The following is a 20288-nucleotide window of genomic DNA, read 5'->3' as shown; positions in this document are numbered from 1 at the left end:
CCGTATGTGTTCCTATTACTGCATCTACTGTGTGTTATCTAAATTTTAAAGCAACCCTCTAGAATATATTAATGCCGTGTGCAAGTGCTCTAGAAAACAGTGGCCACATTTTGCCCCCTAAAAAGTAATAATGCCGTCTGTGTGCCTGTCCACGGGGTCCTTCTCCAGTATCACACAATCAACAAAGCAACAGAAGAGTGAAGAATCCCAAGACCTTCTATTTAGGAAAAAATATGAAAGGTCCATATACAATCCACCACACAAAGGATAAGATAGTCCAGAACCCGAATGCAGCTCAGTAACAGGATAAAATCCTTGGGAGATGAGAGTCCAACAATCCAGCAGACAGAGAACAACATAGTCCATATACTCTATCTCTCTGAGGTGCTGTGCTCACATCATCATTCCACACAGGCTCTGATCTTGTGTCTTACCTCCCTGATATTTTAAGTCATTCCATCCTCATTCACAGGTCGGGGGGGGGGGGGGGTCTCAGGAGTTCATTGTTTCAACAAGCTACTTCAATATGTCATTAGCATATTAGCTAACAGCATTTATTCACTGACCCTGTGGAAAGATAACAGTAATGTACTGTGGGGGGATGATATCAGATGGCAACACCAGCAATTCATCAATTAGCAAATGACAACTCATCCTACAAGAGAACACCATAAAAATCAGTAAGCTATTAATACAAACAAAATGATATCCACATACCATATCCCACCATTAGTGTCCCTTTGACAGTTACAGTAACCTGAGTTCTCCTATAACAAAAAGTGCCCACTTTACATTTAATGTCCAGGGTATCAGGGGAACAGCTCCCCTATACACAGTGTGATGCCCTCTCATTGTATAGTACTGCCCACACAGTATACTATTATTGTTATTATTATTTATTTATATAGTACCATTAATGCCATGGTGCTGGACATGAGAAGGGGTTACAAACAAAGTTATAGATATTGTTTACAATAAACAAATTCACAATGACTGACTGGTACAGAGCGGAGAGGACCCTGTCCTTGCGGACTTACATTCTACGGGATAATGGGGAAGAGACAGAAGGTCGGGGGTGCAGCAGTTCTGGTGGTGGTGAGGAGGCAGAATGGTTATTGTAGGCTGTAAGCTTTCCTGCAGAGATGGGTTTTCAGGTTCCGTTTGATGGATCCGAGGGTGGTGGATAATCAGACGTGTTGAAGCATGGAATTCCAGAGGATAGGGGATATTCGGGAGGAATCTTGGAGGCGGTTGTGTGAGAAACAAATAAGTGTGGAGGAGAGTAGGTGGTCTTGGGAGGATCGAAGATTACGTGAGGGAAGATATTGACCCCTTAGGCCTGTTTCACACTTCCGTTTTTGTGTCCGCCAAACGGATCCGTTTCCGTTTTTTTGACGGAAACGGATGCAAACGGATCCGTTTTTTAAAAAACGGATCCGTTTTTTGACGGATCCGCGGTAACCGCTATGGGACAAAAACGGATCCTGCAAAAAAATGGCGGATCCGTTTTTTTACGGAAACTAACGGATTTTGACGGATTTGAAAAAACGGAAGTGTGAAACAGGCCTTAGTATCCCCCAAACTGTTTGATGGCTCCAACACTGTAATCTTCACAATGTATGATGGCCCCCTAGATAGCCTCCATATAATATAATGCATAGTCCTCATTGTAGTATAATGAACTCTCCATAGGCCTCCATATAGTATAATGCACTCATAGGCCTCTATAGTATAATGCACTCCCCATAGGCAGACTCTATAAAGTATAATGCATTCCTCATATGCAAACTCTAAATTGTATAATGCATCCCCATAGGGAGACTTTATAGTATAATGCACTCCCATAGACAGACTCTATATAGTATCTTAGTCCTCATATGCAGACTCTATATTGTATAATACACCCCTAGAGACAGACTATATTGTATAATGCACCCCATAGGCAGATTCAATATTGTATAATGCACCTCCCATAGGGAGACTCCATACAGTATAATGCACTCCCCCATTGGCACACTCTATATTGTATAATGCTCCCCCCATAGGCAGACTCTATATAATATAAAGCATCCCCATAAAATAAATACAATACTTACCTCTCCTCATTTACTCACTGCTCTGAGCATCCGCACATCTCTGGACAGCGGGTGCCAAGTAGTGACGTCATCGCTTCGGGTGTCTGCGTCAGTGACGTCAGATGCTGAGAGAGGAAGCGTAACGCTCCCACTCTCATCAATGCGGCCAACTGTATCCAGCCGATACAGTTGAACTTGTGATTATGTGCTGGGAGCCCTCTCCCTACTGCTCAGGGGCCCTAGAGCAGCCAGGTAGTAGAGCAGGGAGATCAATTCTCCCTGCTCTGCCACAGAGTGTAACTGTATGGATGCATTGTGCACGCGGATACAGTTACAGTAGTGTAGCTCCGCGTGAGCCACCATAGGGCGACCCCCCCCCCCCCTTCGTTAGCTACGCTACTGGTATTAATGTGACCTTTACAATCCCTTCTACATCTAGCTTTTATGGTTTATCATCAGCAAATTTAATTAGTGTACCCTGAATTCCTTCATCTAAATCATTGGTAAAGATGTTGAACAAAACTGGGCCCAGAAGAGAGCCCTGTGGTACCCTACTTGAGACATTCTTCCAACTGGATGTGCAGCCATTTATGACCACTATTTGGGTCCGATCACTAAGCCAGTTATGAATACACCTAACCGTTGCCTTGTCCATTCCATACGTAGTCATTGTTTCAATAAGGATGGTGTGAGATACTTTGTCAAATGCTTTGCTGAAGTCGAGATATACTATATCTACCGCATTTCCCCGATCCATGCAGTCAGTGATTCTGTCATAGAAGTGTCATGATCCAGTTTGGATCTGACAGTTTAAATTCACAAAGTGAACTTTTTTTTTCCTTTGGCTTGGTGCCAAAGTGGGTTGATTGCCCCCGGTGGCCATTAGAATTATTGCACTTGGTGTCGTTTGTTCTAAGTTGCCCCGGTGGTGGTATCACACTTTAGTTTTAAAGTGCACGTTAATTATAAAGCAGGTGTGACGCTCTATAAAGGAGTGTTAGGTGTGTGCAATCATTGTTGGTGATATTGATTGTGTGTTCATTTGGGAAGTAAGGCTGGGTGAGGAAGGAGCTGAACATGAGTCCTGCGCAGCCCAGCCAGAGGGGACGAGTGGCAGCTATGTGGTCTGCAAGAAGGGCTGGCATGGCGTGGTGGAGTCACAGTTTATGGTGTCAGCAGGAAGTGCTTGCATGGCTTGGTGGAGTGGCGACTATGGAGAGAGTTGCACTCAGCATGCGGTTCTTGGTTGCTGAGAGCTGGACTCAAGCATGCTTGACTTTTTGGGCAGGAGCTGAACTCATCTTTGGTACTTTGTTACTGGACTTCTGCAATTGGTGGTGGACTCTGCTCCAAGGCTGCACTATGGTGAAGGATTAAGTTATGGTGATGGATCCTGGTGGAGGAGAAGATGCACGCAGGTGGTGGGCTCTGTTGCTATTAGTGTACGCAACAGAGCAAAGCTAAGTGGTGTTTCCCCTGTTTTGTCATCTTTCCTCATGTGTGTTTAATGCAGTGGTGGGATTAGTTTCCGCACCGACCAATTCCCTAGTGAGGGTTTAGGTGCAGGGCGAGTCAGGGTTTTAAGGTACGCGTGCGTCGCCCGGTGCGGAACCGGCATAGGGAACGTTAGGAGTGCAGGGACACTGGCTCAGGGGAGTACAGGAGGTCTCCACTTCCCCATTTCCCTATGGCAGGGCCCTCCATTGTCAATGTTACCCAGGTTCCCCTTTATTATTTAACTTCGCCTTACTGGAGGCGGGGTTTCCAGACTATTGTATAAATACGTGTAATACCTAAATTCGCCAGTTGGAGGCGGTGTATCCAGCTGCACGTTTTATTATTTAAATTCGCCCTACTGGAGGCGGTGTATCCAGGGTCACGCGTATCATGGGTTTGCTTTGCGGTACTCGCTGCGTCCAGACACACGTGACCGTGACAAGAAGAAAATTAAGTTAGTCTGAATATGGCTTATTAGTTACTAACCCATTGTGACTCTGGTTAATCACTCCATTCTTACCCAGGTACGTACATACATGTTGTTTAATAATTTGTTCAAATGGTATAGAAGTCAGACTCGGCGGCCTATAATTAACTGGGTCCACCTTCTTCTCCTTTTTGAAGATAGGAACAACGTTTGCTCTTCTCCAGTCTTCTGGGACTTCTCCTGATCTCCAAGAATTTTCAAAGATTACGGAGAGTGGTTCAAAAATTTCTTCTGCTATCTCCTTCAGTTCTCTGGACCTGGAGACTTGAATTAATTTATGTTAGCTAAGTATTCCCTCACTACCTGTTTATAGATAGCCTGGATTCTTCTATTCCTTTAATAGGACAGTGAAGATCAGTTAATGTTACATTTCCTTTCTGAGAGAAAACAGATGCAAAATAGGAATTTAAAAGTTTGGCCTTCTCAACATCCTTTCTTACCATTTCATAATTTTCATCTTATAAAAATCCTATAGCACCTTTGACTTTTTTTTACTTTTGATATATCCCCAAAATCCTTTTTTTTTGCTATGGACGTCTCTTGCAAGCCTTAAATCATTATCCGCTTTAGATAATCTGATGCGTCACCTGCAGGTTCTGCAGACAGCATTATATTATTCTTTAGATACAGTACAGACCAAAAGTTTGGACACACCTCATTCAGAGTTTTCTATATTTTCATGACTATGAAAATTGTAGATTCACTCTGAAGGCATCAAAACTATGAATTAACACATGTGGAATTATATAATTAACAAAAAAAGTGTGAAACAAATGAAAATGTCTTATTTTCTAGGTTCTTCAAAGTAGCCACCTTTTGCTTTTGCTCACCTGGTTAGGATGAAAAAAGCAAAGGCTGGCAGCTGCTGCGGATCCACAGGTCCTCAACGAACAGAGGTAATCACGTATACGTGGTATTTTCTGACGAAGGGGGCATGAGACCCCCGAAACGCGTTGAATAAACCACTGTGAATCTTTGACATCTATCTCCTGGAGTGCTTTCTTGTGGCAGCGTGGAATATAACTAAAAATTCCCCTGAATACATACTTATTAAACCTGACGGCACACCTGTGAAGTGAAAACCATTTCTGGTGACTACCTCTTGAAGCTCATCAAGACACTGCCAAGAGTGTGCAAAGCAGTAATCAAAGCAAAAGATGGCTACTTTGAAGAACCTAGAATATAAGACATATTTTCAGTTGTTTCACACTTTTTTGTTAATTATATAATTCCACATGTGTTAATTCATAGTTTTGATGCCTTCAGAGTGAATCTACAATTTTCATAGTCATGAAGATAAAGAAAACTCTTTGAATGAAAAGGTGTGTCTAAACTTTTGGTCTGTACTGTATGTCTCCCTCTTTCCATTTGATAAACATTTCCTTCTTCCTTTTTAGCACGTGTTAGTTCTGTGTTCATCCATCCTGGATTCCTTAAATGCTTCCTATTCTTCCATGTTTTCGGAATTGTCAACGATTGTGCGTTGAGAATCACATTTTTCAAAACTTCCCATTCTTCCTGGACATTTTTGTCCTTAAGAATATCCAGCCATTGGATCCCTCCGATTCTCTTTTCTGAGTCCTTTAAATCTGCCTTTCTGAAATCTAACCTTGAAGTTTGAGTCTTCACAGGTCTTCCTCCTCTAGTTATCCAAAATTCTAAAATAGCATGGTCGCTACCTCCTAGGGTCCCAGCCACTCTTACACATGTAGTCAAAATTGTTGGTACCCCTCGTGTAATGACAGAAAAACCCACAATGGTCACAGAAATAACTTGAAACTGACAAAAGTAATAAATAAAAAATCTATGAAAATGAACAAATGAAAGTCAGTCATTGCTTTTTAACCTTGCTTCCACAGCATTTTAAAAAAATAACTCATGAAATAGGCTTGGACAGAAGTTATGGTACCCTTAACTTAATATTGCACAACCTTTTGAGGTAATCACTGCAATCAAACGATTCCTGTAACTGTCAGTGAGAATTCTTCACCTCTCGACAGGTATTTTGGCCAACTCTTTAAGAGCAAAATGCTCCAGTTGTCTCGTGTTTGAAGGGTGCCTTTTCGAGACGGCATGTTTCAGCTCTTTCCAAAGATGCTCAATAGGATTTAGGTCAGGGTTTATAGAAGGCCACTTGAGAATAGTCCAGTGATTTCATCTTAGCCATTCTTGGGTGTTTTTAGCTGTGTGTTTTTGGTCATTTTCCTTTTTGACACTGGGCAGCACATTTCTCTTTAGAATCCCTTGATAGTTTTGAGATTTCATTGTACCCTTTACAGGTTCTAGACACCCTTTGTCAGATGCAACAAAACAGCCCCAGAACATAATAGAGCCTCCTCCATGTTTTCTTGATATGCTTCATTTTTCCATCTGTGAACATAGATCCGATGTGCCTTGCTAAAAAGCTCCATTTTTTTCTCATTTGTCCATAGGACATTCTCCCAGAAGCTTTGTGGCATGTCAACATGTAGTTTGGCAAATTCCAGCTTGGCATTTTTATATTTTTTTAACAATGGTGTCCTCCTTGGTTGTCTCCTATGAAGTCCACTTTGGCCCAAACAATGACAGATGGTGTGATCTGACACTGATGTTCCTTGAGCTTGAAGTTCACCTTTAATCTGTTTAGAGGTTTTTCTGGGCTCTTTTGTTACCATTCGTATTATTTGTCATCAATTTTCTTCCTGCGGCCAAATCCAGAGAGGTTGGCTGCAGTCCCATGGACCTTAAATTTCTGAATAAAATGTGCAACTGTAGTCAGAGGAACATCAAGTGCTTGGAAGATGGTCTTATAACTTTTACCTTTAACATGTTTGTCTATAATTTTCTTTCTAATCTCCTGAGGCAACTCTTTCCTTCGCTTCCTCTGGTCCATGTTGAGTATGATACACACCATGTCACCATACAGCACAGTGAGTATCTGTAGCCCTCTATACAGGCCCAATAATAATAATTTTATTTCTATAGCGCCAACATATTCCGCAGCACTTTACATTATAGAGGGGACTTCTACAGACAATAGACATTACAGCATACCAATAAACACATAGATCAAAACAGATACCAAGAGGAGTGAGGGCCCTGCTCACAAGCTTACAATCTATAAGGAAAAAGGGGAGACACGAAAGGTGTAAGATGGTAACAATTGCTTTTATTGTTTGGATCAGCCATAGTGTAAGAATTGGGTGTTCCTGTTGCTGCATGAACCAGATAACAGTCTAATTTTGTAACAGTACAGACACAGAGGGCTATTAAATGCATAAAGCATGTGAGAACATGATGCGAGAAACTTGGTTATGGTAAAAAATTTTGAATGAGCCACACAGGGATATTTAGGTTAATGCGTTGAGGCGGTAGGCCAGTCTGAACAAACAGCTGAGGGTTGCAGCCTCCAGCTGTGAGTTTTGCCTGGCTTGTTATCAAAAATAGGGGGAAACCATCGCCTTTTTTTATTTATTTACGGTGCAGGAGGTGCAGATGAATACTTCCATCCGCCGTTCGTGATCTCAGTGTAATTAGCGGCTGCAGGTATCGGATGATGGGAGCAGTTGTCCCATCAGCTGACACCAGTGACCGGAGGTAAGCTTTATACCTCCGATCACAGCTGAGCGCTCTCGCTGTATTCTGACAGCGTGGGAACTACAGCTCTCTGGCAGGGATGATTTCCCCGCCGATCAGAAGCTGTGTTTGCTGCGATGTCATGCATATGACAGCGTGTCAAACACTGTATTGTCAGGCTCCCCATTCAAGTGAATGGGATTCGTATCCGCTCTGCTGGATGATAGGCTGTATGAACGCATCATGCAGCCTGCCAAATAGAGGTAGCAGAGCCGAGTATGAGGTCACATCCGGCTGTCCTTGACTTTTCTGCAGCAAATACGCTGCAAAAAAGTCAACCTGCGTATTTGCAGCGTTTTTTCACCATCCATTCAAGTCAATGGGTGAAAAACACTGCAAAAACGCTGAAAGTGACATGCTCTTTAAAAAAAAAAAAAAAACACTGCAAAGCACAAAATCCTGATGACAAAAAAAAACGTGTGTGCATGAGATTTCTGAAATCTCATATGCTTTGCTGGTACTGTAAAAAGCAGCTGGAAATTCTGAAAATTAGCATTAAAGGGGTTGACCGGGCTTTTCACATAATCTCAGTACATATCTGGGCTGCAGAATTACGGGGAGGGCCTGTAGCTATGGAGGGTGGGGTTGTTGCTATAGAGGGCATGTTTGGAGGTTACGACTAGTTCTCATTTCAATGCCATAACACACCCCCCTTGGACGTTCTGTTCAGAATATCTAGAAAACCGTGCAAACTCGTGACAGAAAGTAAATTACTTATTATCATAATTCTGCAGCCCAGATATGTACTGAGATTGTGAAAAGCCCGGACAACCTCTTTAAACAAGCAGCAAAAAACGCCCAGTGTGAACATACTCTAAAGTTGCAAACTCCAGTCCCTTAAAAGGCATTTGATTGTTTGTTTAGGATAAATAATCTATTTACTTTTTGTATAACAAAGGCTTGTATAGGTATGAAATAAGTCCATTGCCGGCTCTTCACAGCTGCTAAGATCTCGGTTTACTGGCCGCAGCAGTAACATCACGACTGAAACACACATAACCATTGCAGTTGATCACAAGTTTCACAGTTTGTCATCTACATCCTTTTAATAAAATTAATACCAATATGACTAATATTTTTTTTATTAACGTGTGTGAAAATGTTATTTGATATGTATGTTTTAGTGTATACAGTATTTATGGAGACTGAACTTTGGTCAGATAATATATTTGTAAAATACACTAATGTGCATTTCAGAATACACTATTTGTACATGAGACTTAATTGAACTTATTTTTTTTTTTTTTAGGCCATCTCTTTGTTTGAATTGCTGAGATACTGCATAGGAGTTTGCCTGCAAATAGCAACACATCTGCGAATATCAGTCTTCCGAATCCCTCCTATGCCAGCTGCAGAGCAGGTTCAAAATCCAAACCATAGTGATTGACTGCTACAGCAAGTGGAGGAAAAGAAACATTGAGCAATTATTGCATGCTGAGTTTATAATACTAAGCAGAAAAATTAGGAATGAATGAAATGCATATTAATTATTGTCTAATACCTTGACAAATAGTGCTCTTTAATTAAGCAAAATTTAATTAGAGATTAATCTTTTTGGGAAATAAGCACAATTAGTTTTCCCACACCCATCTTAAACAATAGAGGGGATCGATATATTGTTAAAAAAACAAAAAAAACAATTAATACCTCTTATGTTTGGATCGGTTGCAGCTTCAGTGACCAAATCCACTCAGTATGGTGGGATTCTTTTTGATTCGGGAGTGTGGCTTTTTATGTTTGCCATTATTTTGGATGTTGATGGCACTTTGTAAATCACAGAATACATTTTGTTTATGAATATAACTGTTGGTTAGTGAGAAAAAAATATCCATAACCCTATACCAAAATCCGTTTGTTTACTATTTTGTTGAATCCAAATGGTCTTGCTCTGTATTCAGATAATTGGGCTTAATATTTTGCCAGTCACATGAAATTAAGTTTCTTCTCCTCCACATGTGCAGTTCTAAATCTTGACATTTTATAGTGAGAGGGAATTTGTTAAACCATTTTATTTATTTAGGAAGTGGCATACTAAACAAAGAATTCACACAGTTCTGAAAATTTCTTTTTCAAGGATTCCAGATTCCTATGCGTGACCCTGAGTCTCCTCCGGACCAACAGAATTATTTTTTTTATAATCATAGTTCTGAAATAATTATACAGTATTAAACTGGAAAACAATCTATTTATGAAACTTTCATACTGTCCATAACCTTGGACTTTGTGGAGCTGAATAATTTATTTTCATTATAAAAGTAAAAGCCAAAAAAAAGGCTTATTGGCCAGAATTATATTTATCTGTTTAATAAATGTTTTATTAAATATGCTTTACTGTGTTTTGCTTCAAAGTCCATACAAAAACACAAATTTTATTATGCAGTGTGATTAAATAATCCAAATCGGAGATTATTAAAGTGGAAATGCATTGTGTAAAAGTAATTTGTTCAATATTGTTTTATCCTAATGAGGCAATGACACTATTTAGAATAATTGACACTCACTGAATGTTTATTAGGGTCAGTAGAATTATATTTAACCACAGACACAACTGCTAAATTAGTTACAAAACATGTTGGTCTGTAGAATATCAAATAGTTGGATGTAGCAGATGGTGTGTTTATATTCAATAAAGTTACTAGTTAGTGTTTCATAGAACATACATGAGTATAGACTACAGTAATAAAGTTCAGTGGTTTTATGAGATTAAAAAGAAAATGCTGTCTGACTTCTCTTCCCCAACCACCCCTCCTCCCCAATAGACACAGTACTGCTTTTGGGCAGTGTCTGGTATGGCAACACAACAACTTTTACTGGAATATCAAACAAGCCAATATCATGACTTTTTAACTGGAAGAAAACCAACTTTTTTACTCTCATAAAACCCGTTAACATATTTTTGCTTTAACATATCTATAACATTTCACTATTTAGTTACATAAACCAAATATAACTTTCTAAATCATGCCTTACTATGCAACTTTGTGTATTGGTGGATAATTCTATATTGTATGTTACATAGGTACAAGTTATTCCGTCAGGGATCCATCAGAATAACATTGACTGAAGAGACTTTCGAACACTTGCCATCTCTTGCTGTTGCTGGTAGAAGAAAAAGGACACTGGTGTTTAAACTATTTTTTATACTTATATTTTCATAATAAAGCTTTATGGAAAAATCAGTATGCGCAATGTGTCATATCAAAATAGAGTATTTGACCTTGACTTACAGTGTCCATCAATATTTTTTTCTGTAGCATAGCCATTTCCTTCTTGAGCTCGTTTTGAGCACTGGTTAAAAGGTTTCCGTTGTTTTTTTCTAGTTCCTGCATGCTCTATAAAAGAAAATACTGTAAATACATCTACACATTATGGCGTGGATTTGCTGTGAACAACATGGAAAATCTCTGGCAAGCATTAGGCTATGTGCACACGATGCAGATTTCCAGCGGGTCCGCAGCGGATTTTACCACGCAGAAACAATGCATATCCGCATTGTGATGTACAGTAGCATGTAAATCAATTGAAAAAAAAAAACCGCTGTGCAGACGCGTATTTTTCCGTGCGGTTTTCTTGCGGTACAAAATATGCAGCATCTCACTTCTTTTGTGCGGTTTTCCACCTGCTCCATTCTCCAAATCCGCAGGGAAAAACCGCAAGAAAACTGCAATAAAAAGAAGAAATCCACAGGAAAAATGCAGGTCATTTGACCTGCGGATTTCTTCAATTCTGTGCGGAAAAATCCGCAGGGCAAAAAAGTACGTGTGCACTTAGCCTTAATCAGGAGCAAGCATGCTAGTTTTCCACAATTCCACTGACACATTCAGGAACAAGTCTGCATGAATTTAAAAGGTTACTTTCAAAATTACAGTGTACTGTATATTCAGTGGTGCCAAAAACTCCTTTTTTTAACCCCTATTTGCACATAGTACATCCCTATTGTTCTATTGACCATGCAGTTGCCATTGATGTAATTTTCATTGTCCATCATGCACAGTCTCAGCTAGCTGACTCCCACATATCTGCAACTGAGCTGTTTCTGTGAGGGATGATGTCAGAGAAAGAGGCAGAGCTCCCCTTATTACCCTGCAGAGAGCTCCTATCAGGAAACAGCAGTAGGCATGTAACTAAAGGGCATGTCACACTAAAGGCCCTTTTACATTTAGCGATGCACCAGCGATCCAACCAGCGATCCGACCCGGTCAGGATCGCTGGTGCATCGCTAAATGATCGCTAGTGAGCTTTCATACAGAAAGACCTCACAGCGATGCAGCAGCGACGCAGCGCACGATACTTACCATTCACACACAGCGATCCTGCGTCCTCCCGCCCGCCTCCACACGTCGCTCGTCATCACAGCAGGAAGTGCCCGACGAGAAATGGAGCCGGACATTCTCGCGCGATCAGCGATGAGCAGCAGGGGAGCCGGTCGCTGGTAAGTATCACACATAGCGATATCGCTAGCAATATCGCTATAACGTCACAAAACCGGTGACGTTTTAGCGATATTGCTAGCGATATTGCTTAGTGTAAAACCCCCTTTAGAGATATCGCTAGCAATATCGCTATAACTAGTGACGTTATAGCGATATTGCTAGCGATATCTCTGTGTCTGATACTTACCTTCGACCGGCTCCCCCGCTGGTTATTGCTGATGGCGCGAGAACGTCCAGGACTGTTTCTCGTCGGTCACTTCCTGCGGCGCGTCCTGCTGTGAAGGCGAGCGACGCGTGGAGCCGGGCGGGAGGACGCAGGATCGCCTGGTGTGACAGGTAAGTAGCGACCCCCGTCCCCAGCGATGTCGCTAGTGAGATCTGCCTGTGTGGCAGCTCACTAGCGACCACTTAGCGATGTACCAGCGATCCTGACCGCGTCATATCGCTGGTCGGGATCGCTGGTACATCGCTAAGTGTGACAGTACCTTAAGAGGAGAGATGTACTGAAGGCTGGTTGCACATTAGCGTTAGTGTGCACAACGTTTGATCCGCATAGATCTGCATGCGTACATATATTTAACATGTTGTACGCAGACACGTGTTCACATGCTTTTGCGTACGCAAGTGTCGTTTCGCGGTGTCCGGCAAACGCAACATGTTGCGTTTTTTGAGGCGTTAAAAATCCGTCAAATATGCGCAGGCATGCGGATGAGTGTGCAAAAAAAGGCATTACTGTCTATGGGAACGCATTTGTACGCAAGGGCATTGCGTACTGTGGGGAATAGATAGCTCAGCTGGGATCTTTGCTTTGGCACAAGCGTGTGGCTATGAAGTCACTTCAGCAGACTAGCAAGATCCACATGAATATGGACACGGCATATTTATTGTGCACACTTGTTACTCAATGTTACACATGCCAAACATGAAATAAAACATCTAAGGCCGTCTGGCCACTAACTAACAATAGCAGGCTAACTACAAAATAAACCTATATAACAGCAAAGAAGTCCATGTAATCTTACTGTGTCAGCTCCCAGCTCAGCAGACGAGATAGACTGAGAGATCCCAGCTCCTCCTGATTATATCAGCTGGACCAGTCAGGAAACCAAAACCTGGATTGAATAAATGGAGGGGAACTACCAGTCCTTTCCCTGCTGATCACTAAGGAAACCAGGACTGGATTACAGTGAGATAAACTGGCTTCATCATCAGTACAGGGAGACATATGAAATGAAACGGGGAGAAATATACCTGTTTTCTAGTACCTCTCCCCTTGGCACCTCACACACCCCCTTCCTCTGTTCGAGCCCGTGGGGTCGGACACGACGAGTCACCAAGCAGTGCGTTCTAGACAACGCATCTGCATTTCTGTGCGCTGTGCCCGCCCTGTGCTCAACGGAAAATTTAAACCCTTGTAATGCTAAGAACCAGCGTGTCACCCGCGCATTGCCTTCTTTTGCCCGGGACATCCACGTTAGGGGCGAATGGTCCGTCACTAGCCTAAACTGGCGACCTAGTAAATAATAGCGCAAGGTGCACAGGGCCCATTTCACAGCCAGGGCTTCCCGCTCAACTACACTGTAGTTCTTTTCTGCTCTCGTAAGCTTTCTGCTTAGATAGGCCACTGGGTGTTCCTCGCCATTTACTTCTTGAGACAAAACCGCGCCGAGGCCCACCCCAGAGGCGTCCGTTTGGACAATAAACTCCCATTTAAAGTCTGGTGCAACCAACACTGGTTGGTCACAGAGGACTGTTTTCAATCGCTGAAAGGCCTCCTCTGCTTCTGCGTTCCACTTTATTGTGACAGATTTCGACCCCTTAGTAAGATCTGTGAGAGGAGCTGCGATGGTCGCAAAATGTTTGATGAACCGCCTATAGTAACCAACGATCCCTAAAAAAGCTCCAACCTGTTTTTTGGTTACCGGTCGTGGCCAATTTTGAATAGCGTCCACTTTATTGGCTTGAGGCTTCACGACGCCTCTCCCTATGCTATATCCCAGATAGCGAGCCTCTTCCAATCCCAACGTACATTTCTTGGGATTGGCAGTCAACCCAGCTGTTTTTAGGGAGTCTAAGACTGCTTGTACTTTTGACAAATGCGTGTCCCAGTCATCGCTAAAGATAATGATGTCGTCCAAGTACGCGGATGCATACTGGCCATGGGGTTTTAGGACAATATCCATTAGACGTTAGAAGGTGGCTGCGGCACCATGCAACCCAAATGGCATATCTCGGTACTGGAATAATCCCTGGGGCGTAACAAAGGCAGTTTTCTCTTTGGCTGATTCCGTGAGGGGAATCTGCCAATAACCTTTTGTTAAGTCAATAGTGGATATGTACCTAGCCGAACCCAGTCTCTCTATCAGTTCATCGACTCTTGGCATCAAATTTCGATACTTCGTTTACTTTCCGAAAATCGTTACAAAATCGGATAATCCCATCGGGTTTGGGCACCAGTACGATAGGGCTAGCCCATCACTCCGGGACTCCTCAATGACCCCGAGCTCTAACATCATCTTCACTTCCTGGGCAATGGCTTGTCTCCGAGCCTCCGGAATTCGATATGGTTTTAGCCGTACCCGCGCCTGTGGATCAGTAATAATGTCATGTTTAATTAGGTGAGTCCGGCCAGGAAGTTCCGAGAAAATAACTGCGTTCCTCTGTATGAAGTCCCTGGTCTCTCGTTTTTGGCTTTCGGATAGCGTGTCTGGAATACCCACTTCTGGCGGAGCTACCTGGGGGTCCTTTACCTTAGAAGGTGGTGCCCCTCGAGGCCCATCCTCAAGGGCAGCTCCTGCCACCAGACTCTCCCTGTCCCGCCAGGCCTTAAGCAAGTTTATGTGGTATATTTGTTCGGGCTTTCTCTTGTCTGGTTGGTGTATCTTATAATTTACTTCACCAATTCGTTCCAGCACTTCGTATGGTCCCTGCCATTTCGCAAGAAATTTATTCTCTACAGTAGGCACCAATACCAACACCCTGTCTCCGGGTTGAAAGATTCATGTTTTTGCCGCTCGGTTGTATACCGTGCTTTGGGCATGTTGTGCGCGCTCTAAACACTCTTTAACTATTGGCATAACTGCTGCAATTCGGTCCTGCATAAGTGTTATGTGTTCAATTACACTGCGATAAGGAGTCACCTCTTGTTCCCAAGTCTCCTTGGCAATATCTAACAGGCCTCTAGGACACCGCCCATAAACCAACTCAAAAGGTGAAAAGCCTGTGGAGGATTGGGGTACCTCACGTATAGCGAACAGGAGGTATGGTAGTAGGGCATCCCAATCTCTCCCGTCCTTATCCACCACCCTTTTCAACATTCTCTTTAGGGTTTTGTTAAAGCGCTCCACCAAACCATCAGTCTGAGGGTGATATACTGAGGTAGGCAAATGGGAGATTTTTAGTAGTTTACATAAATCCTTAAGTATACGAGACATAAAGGGGGTCCCTTGATCCGTAAGTATCTCTTTCGGAATGCCGGTGCGGGAAAACATATTAACCAGCTCCTTTGAAATTGATTTTGCATTGGCATTCCGCAAGGGCACTGCTTCGGGATAACGCGTGGCGTAATCCAATACTACCAAAATGTACTGATGACCCCTGGCAGATTTTACTAATGGACCGACTATATCCATTGCTATCCTCTCGAAGGGAACCTCTATTATTGGTAAGGGCACTAAGGGGCTTCTAAAATGTGACATAGGTGCGGTCAATTGACACGTAGGACATGACCGACAGTACTGGGTCACGTCTCCCACTAGACCCGGCCAAAAGAAACATTGCAGAATACGGTGTTTTGTCTTTTCTACCGCCAGGTGTCCTCCCAAGGGATGTTTATGTGCCAACTCCAAAACTACCTGGCAAAAGGACTTAGGTACCACTAGTTGTTCTACCACCACCCCTCGCACCTTGTCTATGTGATACAACATATCCTGCTGCACCGCCACGTGTGGGAACTCGTTTTGAGCCCCTGGGTACAATGGTCTTCCCTCGGAGACCTTTATGTTTTCCTACGCCCTTGCTAGAGTAGGATCCTGGTGCTGAGCGGTCCCGAACTTACCACGGGCCACCTCAAGATCAGGCATTTCTAAAACATCCTCTAGCTGGTCTGCCTCGCCTGCATACACAGCCAGAGGAGAGTCCACAGATTCTAGTACTTCCTCTGAGATGAGTTCTCCGTCGTCTTGCTGTAATGGTTCAGGGGCTAGCTCCGGAGCACCGTCTTCAACTAGAGGGTTCATGCCACTTTTGAAGTTCCACAAGTCCCAAAATAAGGGAAAGTCTCTCCCCAGGATTACACTGTGTCCCATAGACTTTATGACTGCTGCCTGATGTCTTTTGGTCCCTACTGGCGTGGCAAGAGTAACCCAGGCAGTGGGGTAGTTCTTGGTATCCCCATGGATGCAACTAATGCCCACGGTTAAGTTCGTTAGGGCGCTTGAGTCCACCAAACTGGCATGTACCAAAGTTACTTGACTGCCGGAATCCAAGACGGCATTCACACTATAACCGTCTACCTCGACGTGGCACACGTGTTGTTCATTTCCCGTGAGGGTCTCCGCCACACAGACTGCACATATAACGAAAGACGCCTCATAGCGTTACAGTCCATTGGCTCTGTAGTCATTGGGCAGTTAGCTGCTACATGGCCAAGCCCGCGACATCGCCAACATTGTATAGGCCCTTGTCTCCTCGATGGAGATCCCAGATGAGGTCTGCTGGCTTGATGTGAGACCGTACCACCTCCATAGTCCTTTGTAGGTCTGCTACCCTTCATTGTGACGTTCTCTTCTTTTGAAGATGAAGTAGGTTTCGCAGGACTCTCCAGCGATTTCTTGGGGAGCCAGTGGGGTGCTAACGTCCCTTGGAGTAGGCTTTCAGAAGCATTGTAGCGTTTGACCATATTCACCAACTGGTCAGCGGAAGTTGGGTCACCTGTCCAACCCACCTCTGGATCTTAGCGGGTAAGGACCGCAGGTACTTGTCTAGAACAACACGCTCCACCATCTGTGCGGACGTCAAAGCCTCTGGTTGCAGCCATTTTTTTACTAGATGGATGAGATCATGCATTTGTGAGCGGGCTGGCTGATGCTCCACAAAATTCCATAAATGCACCCTCTGTGCGCGTACATACGTGTTTACTCCCAGCCTTGCCAGGATTTCGCCTTTGAGTTTGATATAGTCCATAGCATCCGCTCCACTCAGATCGTAATAGGCCTTTTGTGGATCTCCGCTCAGAAATGGAGCAACTACCTCAGCCCATCTGTCCAGCGGTAAGTGCTCACGTTCTGCAATACGTTCAAACACGGTGAGGTATGCTTCCACATCATCGTCTGCGGTCATTTTAAGCAAAGTCTTCTGTACGGCTTTCTGCGCACCAGCAGCGCTTTGTGCACGGGTCTCCCTTATCTCGGGGTTGCCGAACCAAGGCCTGTTTTTATTGCCTCCAACTGCTCTTGCTGCATCTGGTGTTGCTGCTCCAGAGCCTTCTGGAAGCAAGTATTAGTCTGCTGTTGTTGCACATTTGCTTGCAATAACTGCTTCACTAGTTCCTCCATATTACTGGACTCTTGGCTCTTCAAAAGCGCAGAAGCTTTCAGCCAGGACATACACAGCGTTTTCTCTGCAGTCACAGTCCAGCAGCCACAAGTGCCCGCATTCAAAACACCATTTGTGGGGAATAGATAGCTCAGCTGGGATCTTTGCTTTGGCACAAGCGTGTGGCTATGAAGTCACTTCAGCAGACTAGCAAGTTCCACATGAATATGGACACGGCATATTTATTGTGCACACTTGTTACTCAATGTTACACATGCCAAACATGAAATAAAACATCTAAGGCCGTCTGGCCACTAACTAACAATAGCAGGCTAACTACAAAATAAACCTATATAACAGCAAAGAAGTCCATGTAATCTTGCTGTGTCAGCTCCCAGCTCAGCAGATGAGATAGACTGAGAGAACCCAGCTCCTCCTGATTATATCAGCTGGACCAGTCAGGAAACCAAAACCAGGATTGAATAAATGGAGGGGAACTACCAGTCCTTTCCATGCTGATCACTAAGGAAACCAGGACTGGATTACAGTGAAATAAACTGGCTTCATCATCAGTACAGGGAGACATATGAAATGAAACGGGGAGAAATATACCTGTTTTCTAGTACCTCTCCCCTTGGCATCTCACAGTACGCATGCGTTCAATAGGCATGCTTTCTTCAAAATGTAAGTAAAAATCCCATGAGACTCTCCCATTTTTGTCTGGTGTCGTATCGAACGCATGCGCATAAACAACACAAACGCATACACACGCAGCGTTTTTTGGCGTCATGCGTAAGATGATGCACATTAAAAAAAGCTGTGTAAACATGCGTTTTTGCATGCGTTTGCGGCTGATATGCTGCGGACTCAAACGCTAATGTGAACCTAGCCTCAGAGTGGCTGAGAGGAGAGATATGATATACTATGGAGTATGTGGAAGGAGTGATACTGCAGCATGTTATCCCCATGCTAAAGACCTTTCTGCATTCTCCAAATGCTGCATTCTGTAGTGATTTATATTATAACATGGTGTTGGTAAATACGGCCACATTTCTTTTCTGTGAAAACTCAACTCAAATTCAGACTAGCCTAAACATATCCAGCCGAACGAAGAAATCCATTAACAATATTATGCTTTATTGGTAACATAAAAACAGTACTAAAAGAAAAAGAAGGAAAGCAAGATGAACTAAAATAAGCAGAATGCCCAATAAGGGGTTCAATGTGAATGTCCTGTATTAGGCTACTTTCACACTTCAGGTTTTCGGCGTCAGGCGCGATCCGGCGTCGTGCCGGAACGCCGGATCCGGCAAATGTTTAGTAAAACCGGATGTGACGGATCCGGTTTTCTGCCGGATCCGTCTTTTTCTTGACAGACAAAACCGGATCCGTCTCATCCGGTTCATCCGTTTTTCTATCCGTTTTTTGACGGATTACGCCGGATACGGTTTTTAAAATTGACCCTTGTGGCCTTCCGAACGGGATTGGCTACTGGAAAACTATATATAGCATGTTCCTACAGCCCTTCTTTGACAGGTTGTAGAGGAGAAAGTGCAGGTTGGAGAGAAGAGCAAGTTACTGGCGAAGATGGATGTTGTCATTGGAAATATTTTGAAGAATTTGGCGGATTTTATAGCGGAGGCGAATCGTTTGAGGGTGATTGTTCTGGAGAAGGAGAGAGCAAGACAGCAGCGCATCAGGCATCGTTGATGACGTTTGTGGATCCACCCCATCACAGCCAAGAGAATGATGCGTGGGGTCTATTCTACACTCTGCATGGACCTTCGACGAAACCCGGATAAATTTTTTGGATATGTTAGGATGAAAATGGAGAATTTTGATTACTTGGTGGAGCGCATTGCACACCTCATAAGAAAAGCGGACACCTATTGCCGCTTCTCTGTTTCACCCACAGAGCGTCTGATGGTGACTTTAAGGTAAGCCACATTTATTGGATGTGATCGCATCAGAGCACACTTTCACTGCAATCTTGGTGGTAGTTTGTATCTCCAAGTGTTATAGCTCAGTTTTGGTATGTAATGCTGTGATTTAAAACTAATTTATTGTTTTTTAATTCCCCACAGATTTCTTGCAACTGGAGAATCCCTTTCGTCACTGCATTTCCAGTACAGACTCGGGATTTCCACCATATCTGGAATAGTGAAGTACACATGCCGTGCACTGTGGGACTCCTTAGCTGAAGAGTTTTTACCAGAGCCCACAACAGAGAGGTGGATTGAAATTGCTGACAAGTTTCAACAGATATGTCAGTTTCCCAACTGCTTGGACGCTGTGGACGGGAAACATATCCGCATTGTAAAGCCAGCTGGATCGGGATCGGAATATTTCAATTACAAGAAATATTTTTCAATTGTCCTCATGGCCATCGCTGACGCGGAATACAAATTTATTGCGGTTGATATTGGGGCCTATGGCCGCTCCAATGACTCTCAAGTTTTCAAACTGTCTGCCATGGGGCGTAAACTGTATGGAAACACCTTCCAGTTCCCACCACCTAGACCGCTGCCGCAAACATCTGGTCCACCTATGCCATTTGTCTGTGTAGGGGATGAAGCCTTCCAGCTGTCAGAACACCTTTTGAAACCGTACTCTAGCAGAGGATTGACAAGACCAAAACGCATTTTT

At 43.4% G+C, this 20288-nt stretch overlaps 2 protein-coding genes across 4 annotated transcripts in view; one reads left to right on the top strand and one right to left on the bottom strand.

Annotated features, from left to right (window-relative positions):
- CHPT1 (choline phosphotransferase 1) overlaps positions 1-10853 on the top strand; it is a 150423-nt gene extending 139570 nt beyond the window's left edge. The window contains exons 8-9 of the mRNA XM_073545007.1: positions 8924-9034; positions 10694-10853. Coding sequence (XP_073401108.1) covers positions 8924-9034; positions 10694-10738 — 156 coding nt within the window. The 3' untranslated portion in view covers positions 10739-10853. The remainder of the gene's footprint in view (positions 1-8923; positions 9035-10693) is intronic.
- SYCP3 (synaptonemal complex protein 3) overlaps positions 10637-20288 on the bottom strand; it is a 187870-nt gene continuing 178218 nt past the window's right edge. For all 3 annotated transcript variants that reach the window (XM_073545008.1, XM_073545010.1, XM_073545009.1), the window contains exons 8-9: positions 10902-11006; positions 10637-10773 (exon numbers count right to left, since the gene is read on the bottom strand). In XM_073545008.1, the coding sequence (XP_073401109.1) occupies positions 10720-10773; positions 10902-11006 (159 nt within the window). In that variant the 3' untranslated portion in view covers positions 10637-10719. The remainder of the gene's footprint in view (positions 10774-10901; positions 11007-20288) is intronic.

The sequence above is a fragment of the Dendrobates tinctorius genome, unplaced genomic scaffold (genome assembly GCF_039654945.1).
Source record: "Dendrobates tinctorius isolate UK_male_01 unplaced genomic scaffold, ASM3965494v1 ptg000139l, whole genome shotgun sequence".
In the NCBI taxonomy this organism is placed as follows: Eukaryota; Metazoa; Chordata; class Amphibia; order Anura; family Dendrobatidae; genus Dendrobates; species Dendrobates tinctorius.
The sequence above is the reverse complement of the archived record's forward strand: the minus strand, read 5'-3'. Positions and strand labels throughout refer to the sequence as shown.